Source organism: Acanthochromis polyacanthus, chromosome 8 (genome assembly GCF_021347895.1).
Source record: "Acanthochromis polyacanthus isolate Apoly-LR-REF ecotype Palm Island chromosome 8, KAUST_Apoly_ChrSc, whole genome shotgun sequence".
Classification (NCBI taxonomy): domain Eukaryota; kingdom Metazoa; phylum Chordata; class Actinopteri; family Pomacentridae; genus Acanthochromis; species Acanthochromis polyacanthus.
Genome location: NC_067120.1, coordinates 35,618,178 through 35,639,635, shown reverse-complemented (window position 1 = coordinate 35,639,635; position 21,458 = coordinate 35,618,178). Strand labels below are relative to the sequence as shown.

Below are 21,458 nucleotides of genomic sequence, written 5' to 3'. Positions count from 1 at the left end.
ACTTGTTTTTCTTGATTTGTTCTGACCAGCTGTTATTATTATATTATTGAGTCTTTCTTTCACCAAAAAAATTACACTAATATTGTAAATTTATTGTATGAAATTGATAATCAATATCATAAATGGTATTTATAGATTAATAAATTTTAGAAGTAATTCTGTTGGGTTTGATTTACTTTCTAAAGTTTTTATTGTTGTTTATGTTAAATTAAATGTGAAAATAAAAATGTTAACATCAAAACACTGGTCTGTATGTTTACGTCCAACCCCGCCCACCTCAGTTGAGCGTCACGTGGCGGCCGACTGTCCAGGGTGGAGTTATCGAGCGCTCCCTCCTCTCGGAGCAGAGCGGACGGAATGCGGCTAGCTCCGTTAACGGTAACGGCTCAATTTACACGTTTAAGCTCCTCACCGGCGATGACATGAAGCACCGTCAGGCGGCCGGTATCGGAGTCAGCCCGAGCTAACGGCCACCGGTGCTGCTGTGCGGCGGGAAGCCCGGCCCGGTGTCGGTTTGTTGTTCGGGGTTAGCTTCCTGAGCGAGCTAGCTGCCTGCTTCTTTTAACGCCTTACCGGGAGTTAGCCTCGGAGGAGAGCGATACCCGGTCACAGCCACGGTCAGTCTGCGCCCGGACCGCCCCGCAGCATGCACGGAGGAGGGCTCCGGTAGGACGGACACAGCCGGTAACACCGCAGCGGATGTAGCTAACACCGGGCCCGAATACCAGCACTCCGCCTCCCTCCCGGTCTCCTGGTCTCCGTCCTCCCTCTTCATGATCGACATGGAGCCTCCCGCCCTCAACCCACTGCCTCAGTTCCCGGAGAACTCCTACAAGAGTGAGTACCTGAGCAGAGCAGGGCTGCATGTGATGGAGCTCACCTGTATAAAAAACACCTGTATGAACACGCAAGCACGAACACACCTGTATAAACCCACCTGCAGGATTTCACCTAAATGAACACGTATGTACGAACACACGTGTACAAATGCACCTGTATGATTTCACCCACAAACACCTGTATGAACTTACCTGTATGATATCAGGTGTATGAGCGCACCTGTAGGAATTCACCTGTATAAAAACACTTGTATGAATTTGTGTGAACACATCTGTATAATAAACATACCTTTACTTAGCAATTTGTATGAACACACCTGTAGGAATATACCTGCATGAATACACCTGTACAAACCTACATGTACAAACACGTCTGTATAAAAAGACATGCATGAAAACGCATATGAATTTGTATGAACACACCTGTACAAACTCACCTGTATGAACACGTGCATAAACACACCTGTATATAAACATCTATAGGAACGCACCTGTATAACTCACCTGTCTTCTGCCCCTGCAGTGACGGAGGAGGATGTGAAGAGGCTGATTGAGTTCAGGGCCTCCAATGAAGCTCTGTTCACGGGGAAGAGGAACTCTGCCAAGATCGCCTGGAGGTAAGAAGCTGCTGATGAGTTTGATTCATCTGAACAGGTGATGAAGTTACCTGGAGTCTGGGATGACCCACACCCCCACAGGTGGAGCTCACTGACAGCATTCTGATGGTAAAGAGAAAAATAGAAGAACTCAGGACTGCAGTGTTGGAATACTATTGAATAATCTGCTCATTTTCCACCCTCACTTCAACAACACAACACCAGAATCTGCACTTTTTCTCTGTAGCAGCTGAAAACGTTCCAGTCCTTCAGACTCTCTAGACATGTGGGTGGAAGACGACAACATTATTTTGTTCTTCTAAATGTCCTTCAACTCAACAGAGTGACAAAATGTTCCATGACAACATTACATCTGCATCACCACCATGCTTCAAGTCATGATGCTGCCACCTCCATGCTTCAAGTCATGATGCTCCCACCTCCATGCTTCACATTATGATGCTGTTTATTATTTTAGTTTATGAAAGCTAAATTTTCTCCAAATGGCTTAAATAACTCTGTTTGAAAATATTAATAATTTCAGAAATCTTTCTTCCTCAGCACCATCCTGAAAGGTCTTGGCCTCGAAGGGAAGCTCACCGCTGACCAGATTGCCAAAAAATGGGACAACTTGAGAACAAAATATAAGGTAACATGATGCAGTGAAGCTTTGACTCAGTTTTTTTGACTTTTTCTGTTGTTGTTTCACTAAAATCTCTCTATAAATGCTGTGTAAGTTTTCTTTGCACTAGTCTGGAAAATAAGCGTGTTATAGATGAAAAATTGTTAATGTTTTTGCCTGTAGTGTTGGATTAAAAACCGCCATGTTTACGCGTCGCATGTTTTGCTCCTCCAGGACCTGAAGCAGCCCTACCAGGGTCAGGACCACATCGGGGGCGTGGTGGAGTCGTGGCCCTGGTTCCACATCATGGACGAGGCCATGCAGGGCCGCCTCTACAACAGCAACCTGGTGCTGAGTCCGGAGAACGCCGGCAACGCTGCTCACCGCGCCAACAGCCAGCCGAGCCAGACCCAGGAGAACACCGACATCCTGGAGTTCCTCATCAAGACGGAGATGGAGGACACTGTGGCGGCAGAGACGGCCGAGGACGACGGGACGGTCCACGCCGAGGTGGCACCCATCGAGGGCGTCCCGATGGGCTGGAGGAGGATGTCCGAGTGCTCGTACAAAAGTAGGAAACTCACCTGCTTTTCAATTTTTAGGTGTCTAAATGGGGCTTAATACCGTAGACATTCTTCCTGTTTATGTTAAGAGAGCTTTTCCTAATCAAATGTCAGCGTGAGTCGAGTTAAACCCTCTAAGCTTAAAGCAGTTTTGGGGTGTTTTTTTGCTCCTGACGTGTTTTTCACTCACTGTGTTTTCATTTTATGCCGCAATTTAAAGTCCTGCAGCTCTATGGAAACAGAACAACCAGGGCTAGAAGTAGAGAAAACGTACGAATGTCTTCTGTGCAGAATAATCTAATAATAATAAGTTTATTTATATGTCACCCTTAAGAACAGCCTTCACTAAGTGCTTTGACAGTTAAAACAGGCAACACATAATCAAGCAACAAGACAAAAGTAGACGAGGCAGAACAGTCTAATAAATAAACAGTAAAAATGATAATAAATGGAATGAATAATTAGCGAGATTAGCACTCATATCAAACAAGAGAACTACACTGTTTAAAAAAGAATTAAAGGATAAAATGGAGGATTAAAAGTTAGAAACTAAAAATCAATAAAAAAAATTGAGAATTGTAGAATTAAAGAGACGACGTCACACCTAAGAACCAGGCAGCTAAAATTAAAATAAAACAAGAGATAGCATCTAAAATAAACAGGACGTAATACACAATAAAACCCTAAATGAAGCTAAAGGTAAACTTCACATAAAAGTGGGTTTTAAGAAATGATTTTAAAAGACGTTACTGAATCTGAAAGCCTGATCTCCTCAGGCAGAATGACAGAAATAATAAAAAAATTACACAATAAATGTGAAATATTCAGAAAACCTGGAATCACGTTTGCTCTCTGCGTGTAGACTCACATTTACTCCCTAATTTTTAGACACAGGTTCCAGAAAATGCCCAAAAAAATATGTCACCTCTTAAATACCAACTAAAATGTGTCAGAGATGAAGAAAAATGCAGATTTGTGATGCTTGTAAAACATCTAATATGATATTGCTCCTGAGATGATTTTTCCTCACTGTGTTTTCATTTTTCACTACAATATAAAATCTTGCACCTCTATGGAAACAGAACAATCAGGACTAGCAGTAGAGAGAACTCTGAAATGTTTTCTGTGCAAAATAGCGCAGTTAAAATGCCATAAATCATGAAAAAATAGAGAAAAAAGTAGAAGTTCTTGAATAGAATAGCCACTTTATTACACTAGTTGGTGCAGATTTGAATGAAGCTTCAGTGCATTTGTTCTCCATTGATTTGGTAAAAAGTAATTTCAAAAATATACATGCAAAATATCACAATATATACAATATATGCAATGTAAAGAAATTAAAGTAATGTAGCAGCGGATTAAAAAGTGCAGCTTCTTTGATTTTATGTAACAAAAATAAAATTAAAAACAATAAAATCAACATGTCCAACATTTTACCCATTTTTTTTCCAGTGTTGTTCTCAGTACTGGAAAAAACATGGTGTCACTACTTAATATATATTTAACTATTTACATTGGTAGTGTCTACGGATACGGGTCCGTATCCGTAGCCCACAGGCTACAGATACGGCACTTTCCATTTGCCAGACAGATACGGACCCGTACGCGAGTCTCGCGAGTCAAGAAGCTGCTAACCACTGCAAACTGTTGAAAGGTAAGCAAAGGTTAAGGTTAGTGTTAGGGTCAGGTTTAGGGTCCGTACCTGTAGTACCGATGCTACGGGTCCGTACAGCTAGCGTCTACAGGGAGTCACGTGACCAGAGCTCGCGTATCTGATTGGCAAATGGCAAGTGCCGTATCCGTAGTCCACAGGCTACGGGTACGGGTCCGTACCTCTAGCAACAACCATTTACACACGTGGACAAAATTGTTGGTACCCCTCAGTTAAAGAAGGAAAAACCCACAATTCTCACTGAAATCACTTGAAACTCACAAAAGTAACAATAAATAAAAATTTATTGAAAATTAAATAATCAAAATCAGCCATCACTTTTGAATTGTTGATTAACATAATTATTTTAAAAAAACAAACTAATGAAATAGGGCTGGACAAAAATGATGGTACCCATAACTTAATATTTTGTTGCACAACCTTTTGAGGCAATCACTGCAATTAAACGATTTCTGTATTTGTCAATGAGCGTTCTGCAGCTGTCAACAGGTATTTTGGCCCACTCCTCATGAGCAGACAGCTCCAGTTGTCTCAGGTTTGATGGGTGTCTTCTCCAAATGGCATGTTTCAGCTCCTTCCACATATGTTCAATGGGATTCAGATCTGGGCTCATAGAAGGCCACTTTAGAATAGTCCAACGCTTTTCTCTCAGCCATTCTTGGGTGTTTTTGGCTGTGTGTTTTGGATCGTTGTCCTGTTGGAAGACCCATGACCTGCGACTGAGACCAAGCTTTCTGACACTAGGCAGCACATTTCTCTCCAGAATGCCTTGATAGTCTTCAGATTTCATCGTACCTTGCACACTTTCAAGACACCCTGTGCCAGATGCAGCAAAGCAGCCCCAAAACATTACTGAGCCTCCTCCATGTTTCACCGTAGGGACAGTGTTCTTTTCTTCGTATGCTTGGTTTTTGAGTCTATGAACATAGAGTTGATGTGCCTTACCAAAAAGCTCCAGTTTGGTCTCATCTGTCCAAAGGACATTCTCCCAGAAGCTTTGTGGCTTGTCAACATGCATTTTTGCAAATTCCAGTCTGGCTTTTTTATGACTTTTTTTCAGCAGTGGTGTCCTCCTTGGTCGTCTCCCATGAAGTCCACTTTGGCTCAAACAACGACGAATGGTGCGATCTGACACTGATGTACCTTGGCCTTGGAGTTCACCTTTAATTTCTTTGGAGGTTGCTCTGGGCTCTTTGGATACAATTCCAACGATCCGTCTCTTCAATTTGTCATCAATTTTCCTCTTGCGGCCACGTCCAGGGAGGTTGGCTACTGTCCCGTGGGTCTTGAACTTCTGAATAATATGAGCCACTGTTGTCACAGGAACTTCAAGCTGTTTAGAGATGGTCTTATAGCCTTTACCTTTAAGATGTTTGTCTATAATTTTTTTTCGGATGTCCTGGGACAATTCTCTCCTTCGCTTTCTGTTGTCCATGTTCAGTGTGGTACACACCTTTTCACCAAACAGCAGGGTGACTACTTGTCTCCCTTTAAATAGGCAGACTGACTGATTATGAGTTTGGAAACACCTGTGATGTCAATTAAATGACACACCTGAGTTAATCATGTCACTCTGGTCAAATAGTTTTCAATCTTTTATAGAGGTACCATCATTTTTGTCCAGGCCTGTTTCATTAGTTTGTTTTTTTAAATAATTATGTTAATCAACAATTCAAAAGTAATGGCTGTTTTTGATGATTTAATTTTCAATAAATTTTTATTTATTGTTACTTTTGTGAGTTTCAAGTGATTTCAGTGAGAATTGTGGGTTTTTCCTTCTTTAACTGAGGGGTACCAACAATTTTGTCCACGTGTGTACATTTGTTTCCACATTTGTCTCCTCCCTGATCTGTGGAAACACGTCCTGCAGTTCAGCCTAAAACTCCCTGAATTTTTGCCACATGACTTTTGACCTCAGCTGAGTCACTAAAGGCTTCACGGTTTCCCACAAGAGAGCAGAATTTTTTTAGTTTTTTACAGAATTTAGTTCGAGCAAAAAGTTTATTTTTGGAGAATTTTTAAATGAGACACGTAGGATAAAGTGATTTTGATGAAGTAGCGTGATTAAAAGTTTAGATTTGGTTCATTTAGCCGATCAGTCAACTCGGCTGTTTACCTTTAATGTAAATATATTTAACTCTTCATCTTTTAAACTGTTTATTCTGTTAACAGTGACCGAACCAGAAACGGAGAGGATGATCAAACTTCGAGCTGCAAACGAAGCTCTCTTCACTGGGAGGAAACATTCAGCCAAACCGGCCTGGAGGTGAGTTTTAACACATCAACCGTGAACGTCTGTGTTTCTGGACAGTGTTTTCATGTTTTTAGACATTTTTTTTGACAGATTTTATTGGATTTGTTAAACATTTTCGTACATTTTTTTCCTGACGATATTTATCAGACATTGTAGGACATTTTATTTACACTTTAATTAACATTTTTCCCATTTTGATGCTTTTTTTTGTCTTGATTTTGTTGAGACAAAAACGTTATTAAACGTTTCACCATTAAAGTGATTTTTTTCCTCTATTTTTTTAAGTGAATTTTTTTTAGGCTTTTTTCATTTTTACATTTTAATTTTGGGCTTCGGCTCTTTTATTTATCACTTCTGAGGTTTTATTAATATTTTTAAGCTTTTTTTTTTATTTTTCGAAAATCGTCTATTCTTAGATATTTGAGAACATTTTTAAAACAGTTCTTTTCTTGCAATTTATAAATGTTTTTGAGGCAACCATTAATAAATATTTTATTATTAATGTTAAGTATTATTTTCAGTTTCTGTTTCTTATTTTTACATTTTGTTTTTCAGAACAGTTTCTTACCACCTTCCTGAGATATTAATTATTTCTGTTTACTGTTTGACTTTGTTTGGGCAGTATGGGTATTTTTAAATTGATTTTAAGATGTATAAATTGTTTAAATATAATTTTTAAGCCTGTGAGGACATTTTTAATATTTGATAAATCATACTTTAGTCTTAATTGTGGGTTTCAGTCTTTTTTTATTATTTTTTAAAACATTTTTACAGTTCCAGGAATCTTTTTAGACTTTTGAGGACCTCGAAAAATATTTTTCACTAATTTTTCCTATATTTTATTAATATTTTTAGACCGTTGAGGACTTACAACATTTTTTTAAAATTACACTCAACAAAAATATAAACGCAACACTTTTGTTTTTGCTCCCATTTTTTATGAGATGAACTCAAAGATGTAAAACTTTTTCCACATTTCTCTCAAATATTGTTCACAGATCTGTCTAAATCTGTGCTAGTGAGCACTTCTCTGCTGAGATAATCATCCCATCTCACAGGTGTGTCATATCAAGATGCTGATTAGACACCATGATTAGTGCACAGGTGTGCCTTAGACTGCCCACAATGAAAGGACACTCTGAAAGGTGCAGTTTTGTTTTATGGGGGGGTTCCACTCCTCTTCAATGGCTGTGTGAAGTTGCTGGATATTGGTGGGAACTGGTTCATGCTGTCGTATAAGCTGATCCAGAGCATCCCAAACATGCTCAATGGGTGACATGTCCGGTGAGTATGCTGGCCATGCAAGAACTGGGATGTTTTCAGCTTCCAAGAATTGTGTACAGATCCTTGTAACATGGGGCCGTGCATTATCCTGCTGCAACATGAGGTTGAGTGTTGAGTGTATAAAAACTAGTGTTTCTAGCTTCTGTCCAACAAAGAACTGGTTATTTCTAACTGTAGTCATTTATAGATTATTATAGATGAAGTTAATGAGATTTAATGGGAATTTGAAAAGATTCAAATTTGATTTTGGACTCAGATTCACATTAAATAAAACTTAAATGATACTTTTTAACATTTTTATTGCAGAGCCATTCTGTATGAGTTGGGTCTTCAGGGGAAACTGACCACAGACCAGCTGGCTAAGAAGTGGGACAACCTGAAGAGGAGATATAAGGTACTAACAGTTTGTTCAAGTCTTGATGCCGTGGTGTCCCAGTGAATTGTGGGTAACCTCCTCCTCCTCCATCCTCCTTCTCCAGGAGCTGAAGTTTCCTGCTCGCGGCGTGGAGACCAACCCCAGCTCGTGGCCGTGGTTCTACCGCATGAACGACGCCATGGAGGGACGCTTCGCCGGCGCCGCCCCCATCCTCACGCCCATCGTGGAGGACGAGGACGAGGACTGCGAGCCGCTGTCGTCAACGCCCAAGAAACGAGCCCGCCGGAGCCGAGGAGGGATGGCCGAGTTCCTGACGGAGTCCGAGATGGACCTGCTGGTGGACAACGAGGAGAAGAACGGGTCGACGGCGCTGGGAGAGCTCCACCGCATGGCCGAGTTCACCTACAAACGTAAGAAACGCCACAAAACCGACTGTTTGGTGGCTTTATTTTCAGACAAAATCATCGGTTTGTCATTCACTGGCCAGTTTTGGGCTGTTTTGTTGTCATATCTCGTCTTCTATCAGGAAAGAACATCAAAAATACTCATTTAGATGTGTTTGTTTTATCTCCTTTTGGTCTATTTACATCAGTAGATTTGAATTATAATTGTATAATAACACAAAAATGATCTAAAATCCTGCTCTCGTCCAGAAATAACTTCAGCAGCTCTCATTCCTGACTGTATTCTGAAGGTTTTAACAGAAGACTTTGCTCGTATATTCCTCATAGCTTGATTTATTGAACTTTTTATTCCCAAAAACATGAAGAAAATTTACATTGTGACTTCATTTTCTGATTTGTAGACTGATAAAAAAGTGGTATCCAAAATCCTCTCAGTTGATTTTAACATGTCAGCAAACCAAGAATTTTGAACTTTGTTTTTACTGAAGTTCATATTTTTATATGAGAAATTAATGCAAAATAACGCATATTTAGAGATGTATAATGCCTCATTTTCACATTAAAACTTAAAATGTCAGAGAATGTGTGATACAGAACAGAATTGTCTTATTTTAAGTGCTCACCAGAGGAAGTTTCATTGGTTATATTAAACATAATTTAGCCCGTTTTACCTCCAAACTTCAGAAAAATGTGTATTATCTTTTTTACTTGATGCATTATTTATCTTGTCATAAGTCAGATGGGATGTCAAAGATCCTACATTATGATATTTTGCTGCTTTTGACGGTTAAACTTAGGATTCAAACATGATAATGAAACACAACTAATGACTGAATTTAGCTTTTATTTTGCTATTTCTATGCAAAAGCTGCTTAAAATATAAGTTTTATGTGTGATGATGAATCTAAAGTACTGTTTTAAGCTCAATTTATGAGGTGTGATTGATTATTAGCATGAAAATGTGCTTAAAATGTAAAAACTGAAAGCAGAAATAAGCTGATTTTTTTTTTTCCCGTCTGCCTCCTCTGATAGCTGAACTCTTATGTTTGTTCTTATTTCAGTGACAGAAGACGACACGAGGCGACTGATCGAGCTCCGAGCTGCTAACGAATCTCTATTTACGGGGAGGAGGAACACCGCCAAGCCGGCCTGGAGGTGAAGCAGCGTTCAGATGTTTTCTGAACAATGTACAAAAAGATTTCATTCAAAAAGATTGACACCGTTTGAAGCAATTTTACTTTTCTATGTTAGAAAAACCCGAAGCATCTCTGATAATCAGCAGAAAACGACAGACACAGAGAATGTTTAAGACGTTTGTGATGAAGTTGTGCGTCGCTGAGACTCTCCTGTTTGTGTGTTTCCTTGCCTTTGTGTCTAAAAGGGGAATCGTGAAGGAGATGGGACTGACAGGGAAGATCACCCCTGACCAGGTGGCCAAGAAGTGGGACAACCTGAAGACCAAATTCAAGGTGACAAACCTTCAGCAGCCTGAATGCTCTGACTTACAGGATGCTCGATGCAGAATCTAACCTGGCATGTTTGCCCACATAAAATAATGAAACAACACAGTTGGCTGCACATACGTTGGGTTTTTAGCTTTAAATTGTATTTGCTCTTAATTTAAAAGGCAGAAATTAAAGGTTTCTGTGGAAAAAATGCTGTTAAATAGTCAAATGAAATAAAATCTAGGTAATCTTTATAGCATTGTTTTAACCATCTGAACCGTACAACCCACTGACAGGTTTGAAAGACGGGTTATCTTTTGAAAAAATTACCAAAATTACACCATTTATCATCCAGAAACTGTAAAAACACCTAGAATTGTTCGGATTTTCAACTTTCAACGTTGAATATTGTGATATTTTATCAAAATCATTTTAATTCTTCATATCTCAATTTAAAAGTCACCAAAAATAAACCACTTGCTCGAAGCAGATTCCGTCAGAAACAAAAAATTCTTCGCTCTTTGGTGATGAGCCAAGTTTGTAGATGCTTTACAAATGTTAATAGTAAATTATCTGTAATACGTGCAGTCACTTTTTCCAGTATTAGAGACAAAACTGTCCCAAAAAAGTCACAAAACGACACAAATGAGTAAAAAATGAAACAAAACAAGACCTTAAACCTACTGGTTCAATAAAATAAATGCAGCATGAGTTAAAAAACGGTGAACAAAGTTTTGTAAAGGTTGGAAACATGGGAATAGTTAAAGGGGAACGTCGTTTTTTTTCAACCTGGAGTCTGTTTTCATGTCATTTCATACATGTGAGTGATGGAGAAATGGATTTTCCACATAGCTCCAGTATTTAGCCAGGCAGGCAGCTTAGCAGCTCAGCTAGCAGCTCAGCTAGCAGCTCAGCTAGCAGCTCAGCTAGCAGCTCAGCTAGCGACCCCCCGCGTCAAAGTCCACTCTAGCGTGCTTTTTTTCCCCACACTGCCCCATACTTTTCGCTAGCTGAGCTGCTAAGCTGACTGCCTGGCTAAATACTGGAGCTATGTCGAAAATTCATTTCTCCATCACTCACATGTATGAAATGACATGAAAACAGACCCCAGGTTGAAAAAAACCGAAGTTTCCCTTTAAATGTTGATAGAATGTGGAGACAAAACCACCACAAAGAGACACAGAATGGCATAAATAAGACACAAAACAACAAAAATAAGATGCAAAATGACAAAAACAAGAAATAATGCAACAAAAATTAGAAATAAAACAACACCAGCACAACAAAATGACAAAAAAGACACAAAACTGAGACGACAATTGAGACTGAAAGGGGGGAAAAAACCTACTGCATGAATAAAATAAATGCAACATGGCTCAGAAACGGTGAATAGAAGAGCAGGTTGTTGGAGATGCATTCAGCATGGAGAAACATCTTCCTACAGAGGATGAACAGAGTAGAGAGAAAAGGTTTGTAGGGGCTGGAAACATGGAAATGGTTAAATATCGATAGTATGTACAGCCACTTTTTCCATTATTAGAGGAAAAAAACTGTTAAAAAAAGCCACAAAACTAACTAACTGAGTCATACGACACAAAAGACATTTCTTAGTTCTCTCGACTTCGAGCCATATTTTTTCTGTTTCTATTGAGGTGCAGGAGTTTATATTGAAGTGAAGAATGAGCAGTGAGAAAAAATGTCATCGGAGCAAAAAGAAATTGGTTGGAAATCCGACTGAAGTTCTGTACATGTTAAAAAAAAAAAAAAAACAGGCAACAACAAAGATATGTGCAACAAATCAGGAGAGAAAACAGGATAATAGCTTCTTAAATACAAAAATGTGAGAACTGTGTTTGTGTAGTTTCTCTGTTCTGCCTCTGGAGGGCAGCACTGACCTCTTCTAATCGTCCTCCAGGACCTGAAGTTTCCTCCCCGGGGGATGGAGGGTCAGACCAACCCGGCCTCCTGGCCCTGGTTCCAGCTGATGAGCGACGCTCTGGAGGGCCGTCTGGTGGGGAAAGCTCCCAGGGTGACGCCGGTCTGGACCAACGAGGAGGACGGCGTGTTCGGCTCGTCTCCGCCCACCGACCGGGACTGTCTGATGGCCGAGAGGGGCAGCGTGTCGGAGCTGGAGAGCATGGTGGGCGGAGACAACGCCGAGGCCGACGGGAACGTCACCTACATCGACGCCAGCGGGGAGGAGTGTTCGACGCTCTCCGACCTCACCTATAAGAGTAAGACAACAGCTGCAACATCTGTCCACTGTTTTCTAGAAAAATGTCCAAGCAGAGTTTATTGTAATCCTGGGAGCTAAAAAAAAAAAAAAAAAAAAGCCTCTTGGACGAAGGTGAAAAGTCTTCAAGAACTAGTTTCTTTTGACTGAAGCTCTGAGGAATCAAAACAACCTGGATCTCTTTGCAGATCTACTATAACCTCCTGAGAACCGAGGGAAGAAAACTGTCTTTCAATGTAACTTTTTTGTGATTTGCTGCCTTTTTGGAGATAAAACAACAACTCCCAATTTAGAATTGTATAAAAATATTCTCATTTTAGAGACAACACAACAATTTTACAATAAAAATACAAAACAGCAACACTTCGAAATAGGCCGACAATCAAGCAAGAATCCATTTTCTAATTAAATTTTATGTAATTAATTTAAATAACAAAAGTGTCAAAAAATTAAGAGGTTGAATGAAACATGGTAATAAACAGCTCTTTATTTATTACATTGATTACTTTACATTCAACCTGTTTAAATGTGTTTTTTAGCGGAAATTTGAATGTAAGCAAAGACTAGAAGGCTAGTTAGCTATAAGCTAAATTTCATAACAGCTGACATTCATAAAGGAGAGATTATTTTTCCTGACAAAAAGTTCAACTGAACACTGACCCCAATTTATAATTCCCAACATATTCTTAAACAAGAACATATATGATTACCGTCAGTAAAACAACGATGTCTGAACAATTTTTGACTTTCTTTTCCTGGCAGGTGCATTTTGTGGCCGTCTCCATTTTGTCTTGGTGTGAAAACAAAGTTCCCCTCGTCCCGCCCAGTCAAATGAGTCAAATTATGTAGATCAGAAACAAATGTCCAGTACAGAGGACATGAATGAATGAATGGGATGGGTCTCAGGAGGATAATCTAAGTTTTATTTTTTTACTCTATTCGTTTCTTTTGCAGATTTTCTTCTTTTCCTTTCGGATCATCTGATTCCATCCAACCCAATCCTCTGCATCCTCTTCTCTCACACCAACTGATTTCATGTCTTCTTTCACTACGTCCATAAACCTTTATTTTGTTATTGACACAATACGACAAACTATTACTGAATATGCAAACCATTTTTGACCATATGATGAGTTTTCAAAGATTGTTTTGCCTTCCAAATGTAAAAAACAAAACACAAAAAAAACCAGCCATTTGTCATGCAAACAGGCTAAACTTTCAACTTTATCTTCATCAGGGTCAAAATTTCCAAAGACACGCGGCAAACGGATAAATTCAACCCAAACTAGGTGTGGAAATGTGGAGAATTGGTTTAACAGGTATTTCAAATCTCTTGGAGAAGTTCCAAGACAACGAGATGAAAAACCGCCACCAGAGCACAAAAAAAGGCAACAAAATGACAACAAAGACAAAAAACACGACCACCAAAACAAAAAACAGGAAAAAGACGCCAAATATTACTGAATATACAAACTAATTCTGATCACATGAGGATTTTTCAAAGATTATTTTGCCTTCCAAATGTAAAAAAGAAAAAAAAATTGCATTTTATTGCGCAAACAGACTGAAGTTTCAACTTTATCTTCATCAGGGTCAAAATTTTGCAAAGACACAAGGCAAATGGTGGAAAATTCAACCTAAACCAGAAAATGTGATTGGATAATTGGTTTAACAAGTATTTCAAATATAGTCGAGGATAAATCCAAAAATGGGAGTCTGTATCTGAACTATTGTTTGGTTTCTGTCTGTTGTGCAGCACAGTTTGATTGGAATGTGTGTTTAGAAACAGCTCATCTACCCTGAAAACAGTCATTTAAAACAGAAGTTTGCAGTGTTTTCATCAAACAGCAGGCTGCCTACATGTAAAAAAAAAAGTTTGCTCTGTTTAAAAACCCGCGTTTGCATCACAGTGACGGATCAGGACACCAGGAGGATGATCAAACTTCGAGCTGCTAACGAGGCGTTGTTCACCGGGAGGAGAAACGCCGCCAAAGCTGCCTGGAAGTAAGAATGGAACCCCCTTTAAAGCCTTCTAGTCGTAGAGATGGAGCTGCCGTGGTGATGCTGTCTGTCCTGACTTTATTTCAGAGCCATCCTGAAGGAACTCGGGCTGCAGGGGAAGGTTTCCACCTACCAGATGGCAAAGAAGTGGGACAATCTGAAGAGGAGATACAAGGTAGACGTCCGATTTACTGCTTCATGCAGATTTGGAACTTGTACTTCACTTCCTTTAGCAGTTATCATTGTTTACTTTTGGGTCATTCCATATCATTTCAACCATAGAACATAGAAGGGTTTATAGAAGCAAGTTGTGCTTGGTGTCAAAATTTAGGGAAATTAGTGTAATTTCACATGATGTCTTTTATTTTTTGATACCACCTCTCCCACACGCTGATATTGACCTTTGAATCCGAAGGTCGGACAGATATTTTTGATTTTTAGCTGTTCATATTTCATGCATTACATACCATAGCACTTTAATTTTATACAGATCCAATCCTTAGATAGCCAAATTAGACCACATAAAATCTCTAATGGATATGATTAGTTTTTGTGTAATGGGTGGCCAAATGTAGCAAATTAGAAGTTCGTAATGGATAAAATCGCAACTTTGTCATTCTCTGTAACATGCAATTATAAATATAAAGTAAAGATTTTCACATTTCTGGGGATTATAGGTCACTGTGAAATGATTCAGATCTCTGTCTTTTGTTTTTTTTTCAACATTATGTTTATTGTGTTTTTGGGCAATAACATAAACAATAAACAATAACAAATCACGGGAACTCACCAAAGCCCTCCCTCCCTCCCTCCCACCCTCAATAATACAAGGTCACCAGCACAAAATAAATAAATTAAAAAAAATAAAATATATATATATATATATATATATATATATATATATATATATATATATATATATATATATATATACATACATACACATAAAATAACATTACACATATGAAATAAAATAAATAAATAAATTCCAATCTCCGTAAGATAATTAAGTAATAAGAGTAAATGATCATAGATAAAGAGGAGGAATGGCGGGAAAATAAATAAATAAATTAACTTGCATTTAGAGCTAAAGTAGCAAATCAAGGGCCTTCTTGGTACCATAATGGTGGTGGCACCAGTCTAGTCGTGGGCAATTATACATTCAGGTCATCCATAAAGCGTAGAAAAGGAGTCCACATTTCATAAAATTCCTCAGTTTTACCTCTGACTATATAGGTCAGTTTCTCTAATGCCAGATTGCAAGACATCTCCTTAACCCACTGACTGCAATTAGGTCCCTCAGTGTCTTTCCACTTTAAAGCGATCACACGTTTGGCTTGCAACAGACAAAAATTAATAAGCTCACAATTCTTTAAGTTTACAGAGAAGCCTTCAGTTCTATCTTTTGTTGTTCAGAAGTTATAGAAGTCTGAAAATGGTCGAAAATTTCAAGTCTTAATTTTGACCGCAATTTTAGGGTACCCGCTACCTACTTCAAATGGCCATAACTTTGAAACTAATGACAATAAAGCATTCAAATTTTGGATTTTCCCATCATATATAATGTACTAAATATGTAAAAACTTAGCAAAATCTGAGAGGGTCAGGTGGGAAGTTTTCTTAAAATTGGTTGATTTCATACGGAATGACCCTTTTATTTAACCAGGAAGTCCCACTGAGATTAGAGATCTCTTTTACAAGGGAGACCTGGCCGAGGTAGCAGCCATACAAAATTTAAAAGTTATGGAAAGCAGATACTTGATACACAAATAAGCAATAAAACAGATTGACAGCTGTTCAAGGACAGTGACCTCTCAGGAAAACACTGACATTCCTCCTTCACTGTATCTTTATAATATTCCATCAATGTTGAGCCCAAAAACAGAGTGACCTGTTCTGTAAAGACTCTTCTTAAGTCCCTCATTTTGTTGGATATTTAAATTTACATGATGTCACTGTTGTCAGATTATTAATATTTTTACACTCTTTTGTGAAAACTGTTTTGTAGACTGATCTGAATGTCTGAAACTTCAGAGTTTCATAGTTTGAGGCGTTATTAGTCATGGTGGGATGCAATTTTAAAAATTAATCAAACTGATGAGAAGCTTTGTTATTAATTAATCGCGATTAGTCACATTTTTGTCAAATAGCAAATATTTGACACAATAAGTGAAATTTTTCAATTCAAATAAATGTTGGTTGATGACTGAATGGATGAATAGACATATATGTGAACTTCAACAACAAAAATGTTTGTTTCATTTTTATTTATCTGCATTTTTCATCAGTCTACTACATTCACAAATTACTACAAAGTCAAAGTGAAATTATAGCGATTATATTCAACATTTTAGGACTTCTTATAAACTCAAGCACTTTCAGTGTCTTCAAAATTGGTCTATTGTGGGATGGCTGCACATTAGCCAGTAACAGGACTGTTGTAGCTGGGATATGGTGCACCGCACCTCATTTGCATAAAGTAGTTTCATTTATACAAATGAGACACGGGGAGTGGAGGTCTGATGCATTGCAAAGCTTTCGTTAAACGTCTAAACTAGCTGTTGTTGAATTAAGACAAGGACAGATTCAGCAGCTTATTTCTCACCTAAAATGCTTTCAGAAATACTTTTTGCTGAACAGTTTTCATAATAAAAGAGAAAATTTGTGACTAAGCTGCCATATTGGTCCAACGCTTCTGATTCACTGAGGCTGTTTCTCAATAATGCTGCACAGTGGGGTAGTGGTTAGCACTTTCGCCTTGCAGCAAGAAGATCCCCGTTTCAAATCTTGGCCTGGGCCTGGGATCGTTTTGCATGTTCTCCCTGTGCATGCGTGGGTTTTCTCCGGGTACTCCGGCTTCCTCCCACAGTCCAAAAATATGCTGAGGTGAATTGGTTACTTTAAATTGCCCGTAGGTGTGAATGTGAGTGTGATTGTTTGTCTGTATATGTAGCCCTGTGACAGACTGGTGACCTGTCCAGGGTGTCCCCTGCCTTCTCCTGAGTCAGCTGGGATAGGCTCCAGCACCCCCCGCGATCCTAGTGAGGATAAAGCGGTGTATAGGGAATGGATGTTTCTCAGTACCAAGTATGCAAGTGTGTACTTGCAAGTATGGACTCGGCAGTCCGTACTGCGAGAACGCAAGTATGGACAAGATTACATATCGAGAAACATCCTCAGTGCTACCACTGCATCTTCTTCACAGCTCGAAAACAGATTTTTAGGTTCATTACTGCCCCCTACTGGGCTGGAGTGTTCATCAGTGTTAACGGTGTGCCAAAAATTAGGGAACTGAGAAAGGTGCAATTAAATGCGTTATTTTTCCTGTAATTAATCAATCATAATTAATGCATTAAAGTCCCTAGTTATATTTCCATCACCTCCCACTCCTCATTATATTATCTGTAGTTTTTGTCTCTAATAGCTGCTGAACTCTCCTCCTTTAGGACCTGAAGTATCCTCCTGTGGGGATGGAGAGTGTAGCGGACGGCGCCTCCTCCTGGCCGTGGTTCCACCTCATGAATGAAGCCATGGAGGGCCGGTTGGCGAGCAGCGCGCCCCTCCTCACCCCCGTCACCCAGGACGACGACCAGCACCCCGACCCCGCACCACGACACAGGCCACGCCCCTGCCGCCCCCTCCTCCTCCTCCTCCCCCCTCCTCCACCACGGACTACGGACAGGACTCGTTCGCCGACGCCACGGACCAGAACCAGAACCAGCGCGGCCCGGAGGCCTGCGACGGGCCGCTGGGCGGGCTGGAGCGGGAGTGGGAGATGGTGGAAAGGGAGAGGGCGGCGCTGGAGCGGGAGAGGGAGATGGTGGAGAGGGACCGGGCGGCGGTGGAGAGGGACCGGGCGGCGGTGCAGGCCGAGCGACTGTGGCTGGACCGGGAGAGGGCGGCGGTGGAGCGGGACCGGGCCATGGTGGAGCAGGAGAGGGCGGTGCTGAGCCGGGAGAGGGAGGTTCTGGACCAGAGGGCCCTGATGCTGAACTCTGTGGGACACTCCGGACACCTCAACGCCCTCATGTAGGCTCTGGGGGGCGTGGAGCGTCCCTGTACAGAACTCCTGTTGGTCCTGGACGGACCTGCTGCACCTCTGGATCCAGATGCTGCAGCAGCTGGTCTTCCACACGGAGCTGGTGAAGGACTGAGCTCACTGGGGGCTGGTCCTGGACATGTGCGCCTCCTGGGGGGTCGATGTCTGAACAGAAGAGCTGCACAACTCAACAGTCGTGAGGTTTAATGTTACGTTTAAGGACAGGAAAAGCTTTTTGTTTACACGATGACCTGAGTCGCATCTTTACGCTTTTCCTTCGGTTTTCTGCTCATGATTCGACTCTGAGAGGAAGAACGTACCTCCAGTTTAAGATTGTCCTCAAGAAAAAGAAAAATATTGATAAATCACATTCATTTTAAGTCGCTCTAATGGTTGCTTACAGATCTGAAGTCTGTACTAAGAAGCAAGATTTGCTAGTTGCTACATTTCAGATACATTGACTCTGAAGTTGTCAGTTTCATGATGGCTGTTTAACCTGCTAGATCACCATGGTAACTGATGCTGCATCCCCCAGTTCGGGCTCTGTTCAGAGTTTAAGTTTTAAATCAGCTGTAAGAAGCATCTCCCTTTACCCAGTTTGTTCCCTGGTGACGCTCTAAGCTCTTTGGTTTTATCTACAAACCTGTTGAGCTGAAAGTTATTATCGTGCTGCTGCAGGAACCTACATGGATTCAGTTAGAGATGCAGAAAATGCATGAATATATTTTTATACGTGATCCTGATTTGCTCACAAGTCCGTTTACATGCTGGTACTGCAACTTTATTTAGCAAGTTTAGGATTTTTTTTCAATTAAACATTTGATTTAAATGGAACAGGAACAGAATAGTGCAAAGAAAAGAATCCTAAAAGTGAAGAGCAGCATCATCCCTGTCTTCTGCTTCGTGTTACCTTTGGTTCGCACCACATGGACCATTTTTGTTGAAGTTTTAAGGGTTCAAACGTTGGTTTAACATGACTAAAATAGGGGTTGGTTGGATTTCAGAATTTTTAGACTCTGTCCTGGTGTCGGTCCTGATGCTGGATTTGAGGACTGTAAGAGTCAGATTTGCCCCTTTTTTTTTATGCAGGTAGAGGTATCTGAGGCCAGAAAGTCTGGATTTGTCAAACTTGCTAAACCTCTCAGATCCTGGATCAGCTGTTAGCAGACAAACAATCCAGTTTTTAGAGGGTCTGAGCAGCCTTACAGGAGGAATCCAGGGCGAAAACAAATCTATTTTATTTTTGTTTGCTGTTATTTAAGCTAGAAGTCTCGTACGCACAGTTTATGCACCTGAAACCTGCAGCTCAGGAGCATTTTAAGAGTATGTATTACTATATTCTGCCACATGTGCAGGTTTTTAAACTTAAAACTTTTACGCTCCTTCTGCCTGTGATGGAAAATTACGCAACAAATAACCAAGAAAACACTAAAAACTGCTGACAGACACCCACAAACTCAAGGTTCCCGTTGAGTTTGTGGATAGAAACTGTTGCTTTTGTGCAGCTCGGCCCGTTCAGACGCCTGGTTGCAGACGAGCAGTTTCCTACTGGGCCCTGGAGGTTCACACCAGTGTTCCCAGTTAACCACCCTGCATGCAGACTAACTAACGGGATGAACCACTCTGGACCGACGACCTCCTCGCAGAAGGTTCAGACTCATCAATAAACGCTCTGAAATCCACACAAACAGACGCCCAAACAGACAGCTTCCTTCTTTGTATTTATTTACGTTGCGTTTTTAATTTAAAGTTGTCTTTAGCTCGTCATCTTTGTGTGTAAATGTTGCGTTGGAGTCACAGAAAAACGTCTGAAACTGAGCTTAATTTCAGCAGTCATGACACTAAAAAAGAAAAATCCGTTATGTTTTGGTAATAGATCAACCCGTTTGAGTAAATTTTCATTAAAAAAAGTTTCAATTCTTTAATTCCAGCTTCTTAAATGTGAATATTTTCATTTTTTTTCTCCTCCTCCTTGACGGTAAACTCAATATCTTTGATTTTGGAGTGATTTTCACTGTTTTCTCACATTTTAGAGACAAAACACTAATCGAATATTCCAGAAAATAATCTGCAGCGTAAATAAATCCACCAGTTTGATATCAGGCTGAACTTTTTCCATCTCATTTAGTGTTAATTTAAAATCAGAATTAGTAGTAAATGTAAGAAGAAGGAGGAAAAGTTAGTAAAAACTGTTTAAACATGTTAATTGGAGTGTTTAAAATTCAAAAACAACAGCTAGAAGTCAAAAGAGATGAATTTAAAAAACTGAATTTCCCAAAAAAAGATAAAAAATAACGCATCAGGATGACAAATAATGACTTTCAAAAGACTTAAATAAAATACAGAAGCCATAATAATGAAAATTGGGACTTTCCTTACGTAGAACTTTTCTAAAAGATTGTAAATGAAACTGCAATTCTACTCAAATAAGAAAAAAATATACGTACAAACATGTTTTTGTTCAGTTTGTATGTTCACGGGACAACAATATCACAAAATAAAATTTAAAAAAAAGTTAATTAGAGCATTTAAAATACACAATAAATAAATATATTAAAACAAGAACAATTAGAAGTCAGTTAAGATTAATTTTAAATAAAAAATGTCAACTTAAAACAGAATTTCAAGCAAAATACAGAAGCCTTAATAATGGTAATTGGAACTTTGCTAATATAAAATGTCTCTAAAATTGTCTTAGAGTAAATATAGCTAAAGTACAAATTAAATAAACTAGAAGATAAAAAATGCACAATTTTGTTATTCAGCTGCAATATGTTGTTATTTTTAAAGGGAAGTGTGGACGTTTGTGCTTATTAAAGGCTTTTATTTTCAGTAAAATCAGATGTTTTGCTGTGACTCTGATGTAAATGTTTGAGGTGAGCAGACGGTGAGGCTTTGCAGCGTTTTTTATTTTTCTCTCGGTCACTTTAAAAGAACCTCCTGAATGTTTTCTACGCTCATGTGAAGTTGCCTTTTGTTTCTGTCTCTGTGCTGTTTGTCTGACAGGGAAAAAAAAAAAACACAAAAAGATGCAGTCGAGGATTAAAGTTCAGTCCTGAGAACGGTTTGATAACACGAGCAGAAAAAGTCCACTTCCTGTTTTTATTTTAACATTTCCTGAGCTTTCAGT

The 21,458-nt window shown here is 39.5% G+C and overlaps 1 protein-coding gene across 1 annotated transcript; it reads left to right on the top strand.

Moving 5' to 3' along the window:
- Positions 1 to 287: 287 nt before the first annotated feature.
- Positions 288 to 21,406, top strand: zgc:171459 (uncharacterized protein LOC562056 homolog). Its single transcript, XM_051951594.1, is given in 14 exon segments — positions 288 to 837; positions 1,363 to 1,456; positions 1,997 to 2,084; positions 2,292 to 2,628; positions 6,465 to 6,558; positions 8,137 to 8,224; positions 8,310 to 8,616; positions 9,672 to 9,765; positions 9,992 to 10,079; positions 11,971 to 12,289; positions 14,199 to 14,292; positions 14,377 to 14,464; positions 17,736 to 17,939; positions 17,942 to 21,406. Coding segments are annotated over 14 exon segments (2,331 nt in total). The 5' UTR covers positions 288 to 782; the 3' UTR covers positions 18,323 to 21,406.
- Positions 21,407 to 21,458: the final 52 nt, after the last annotated feature.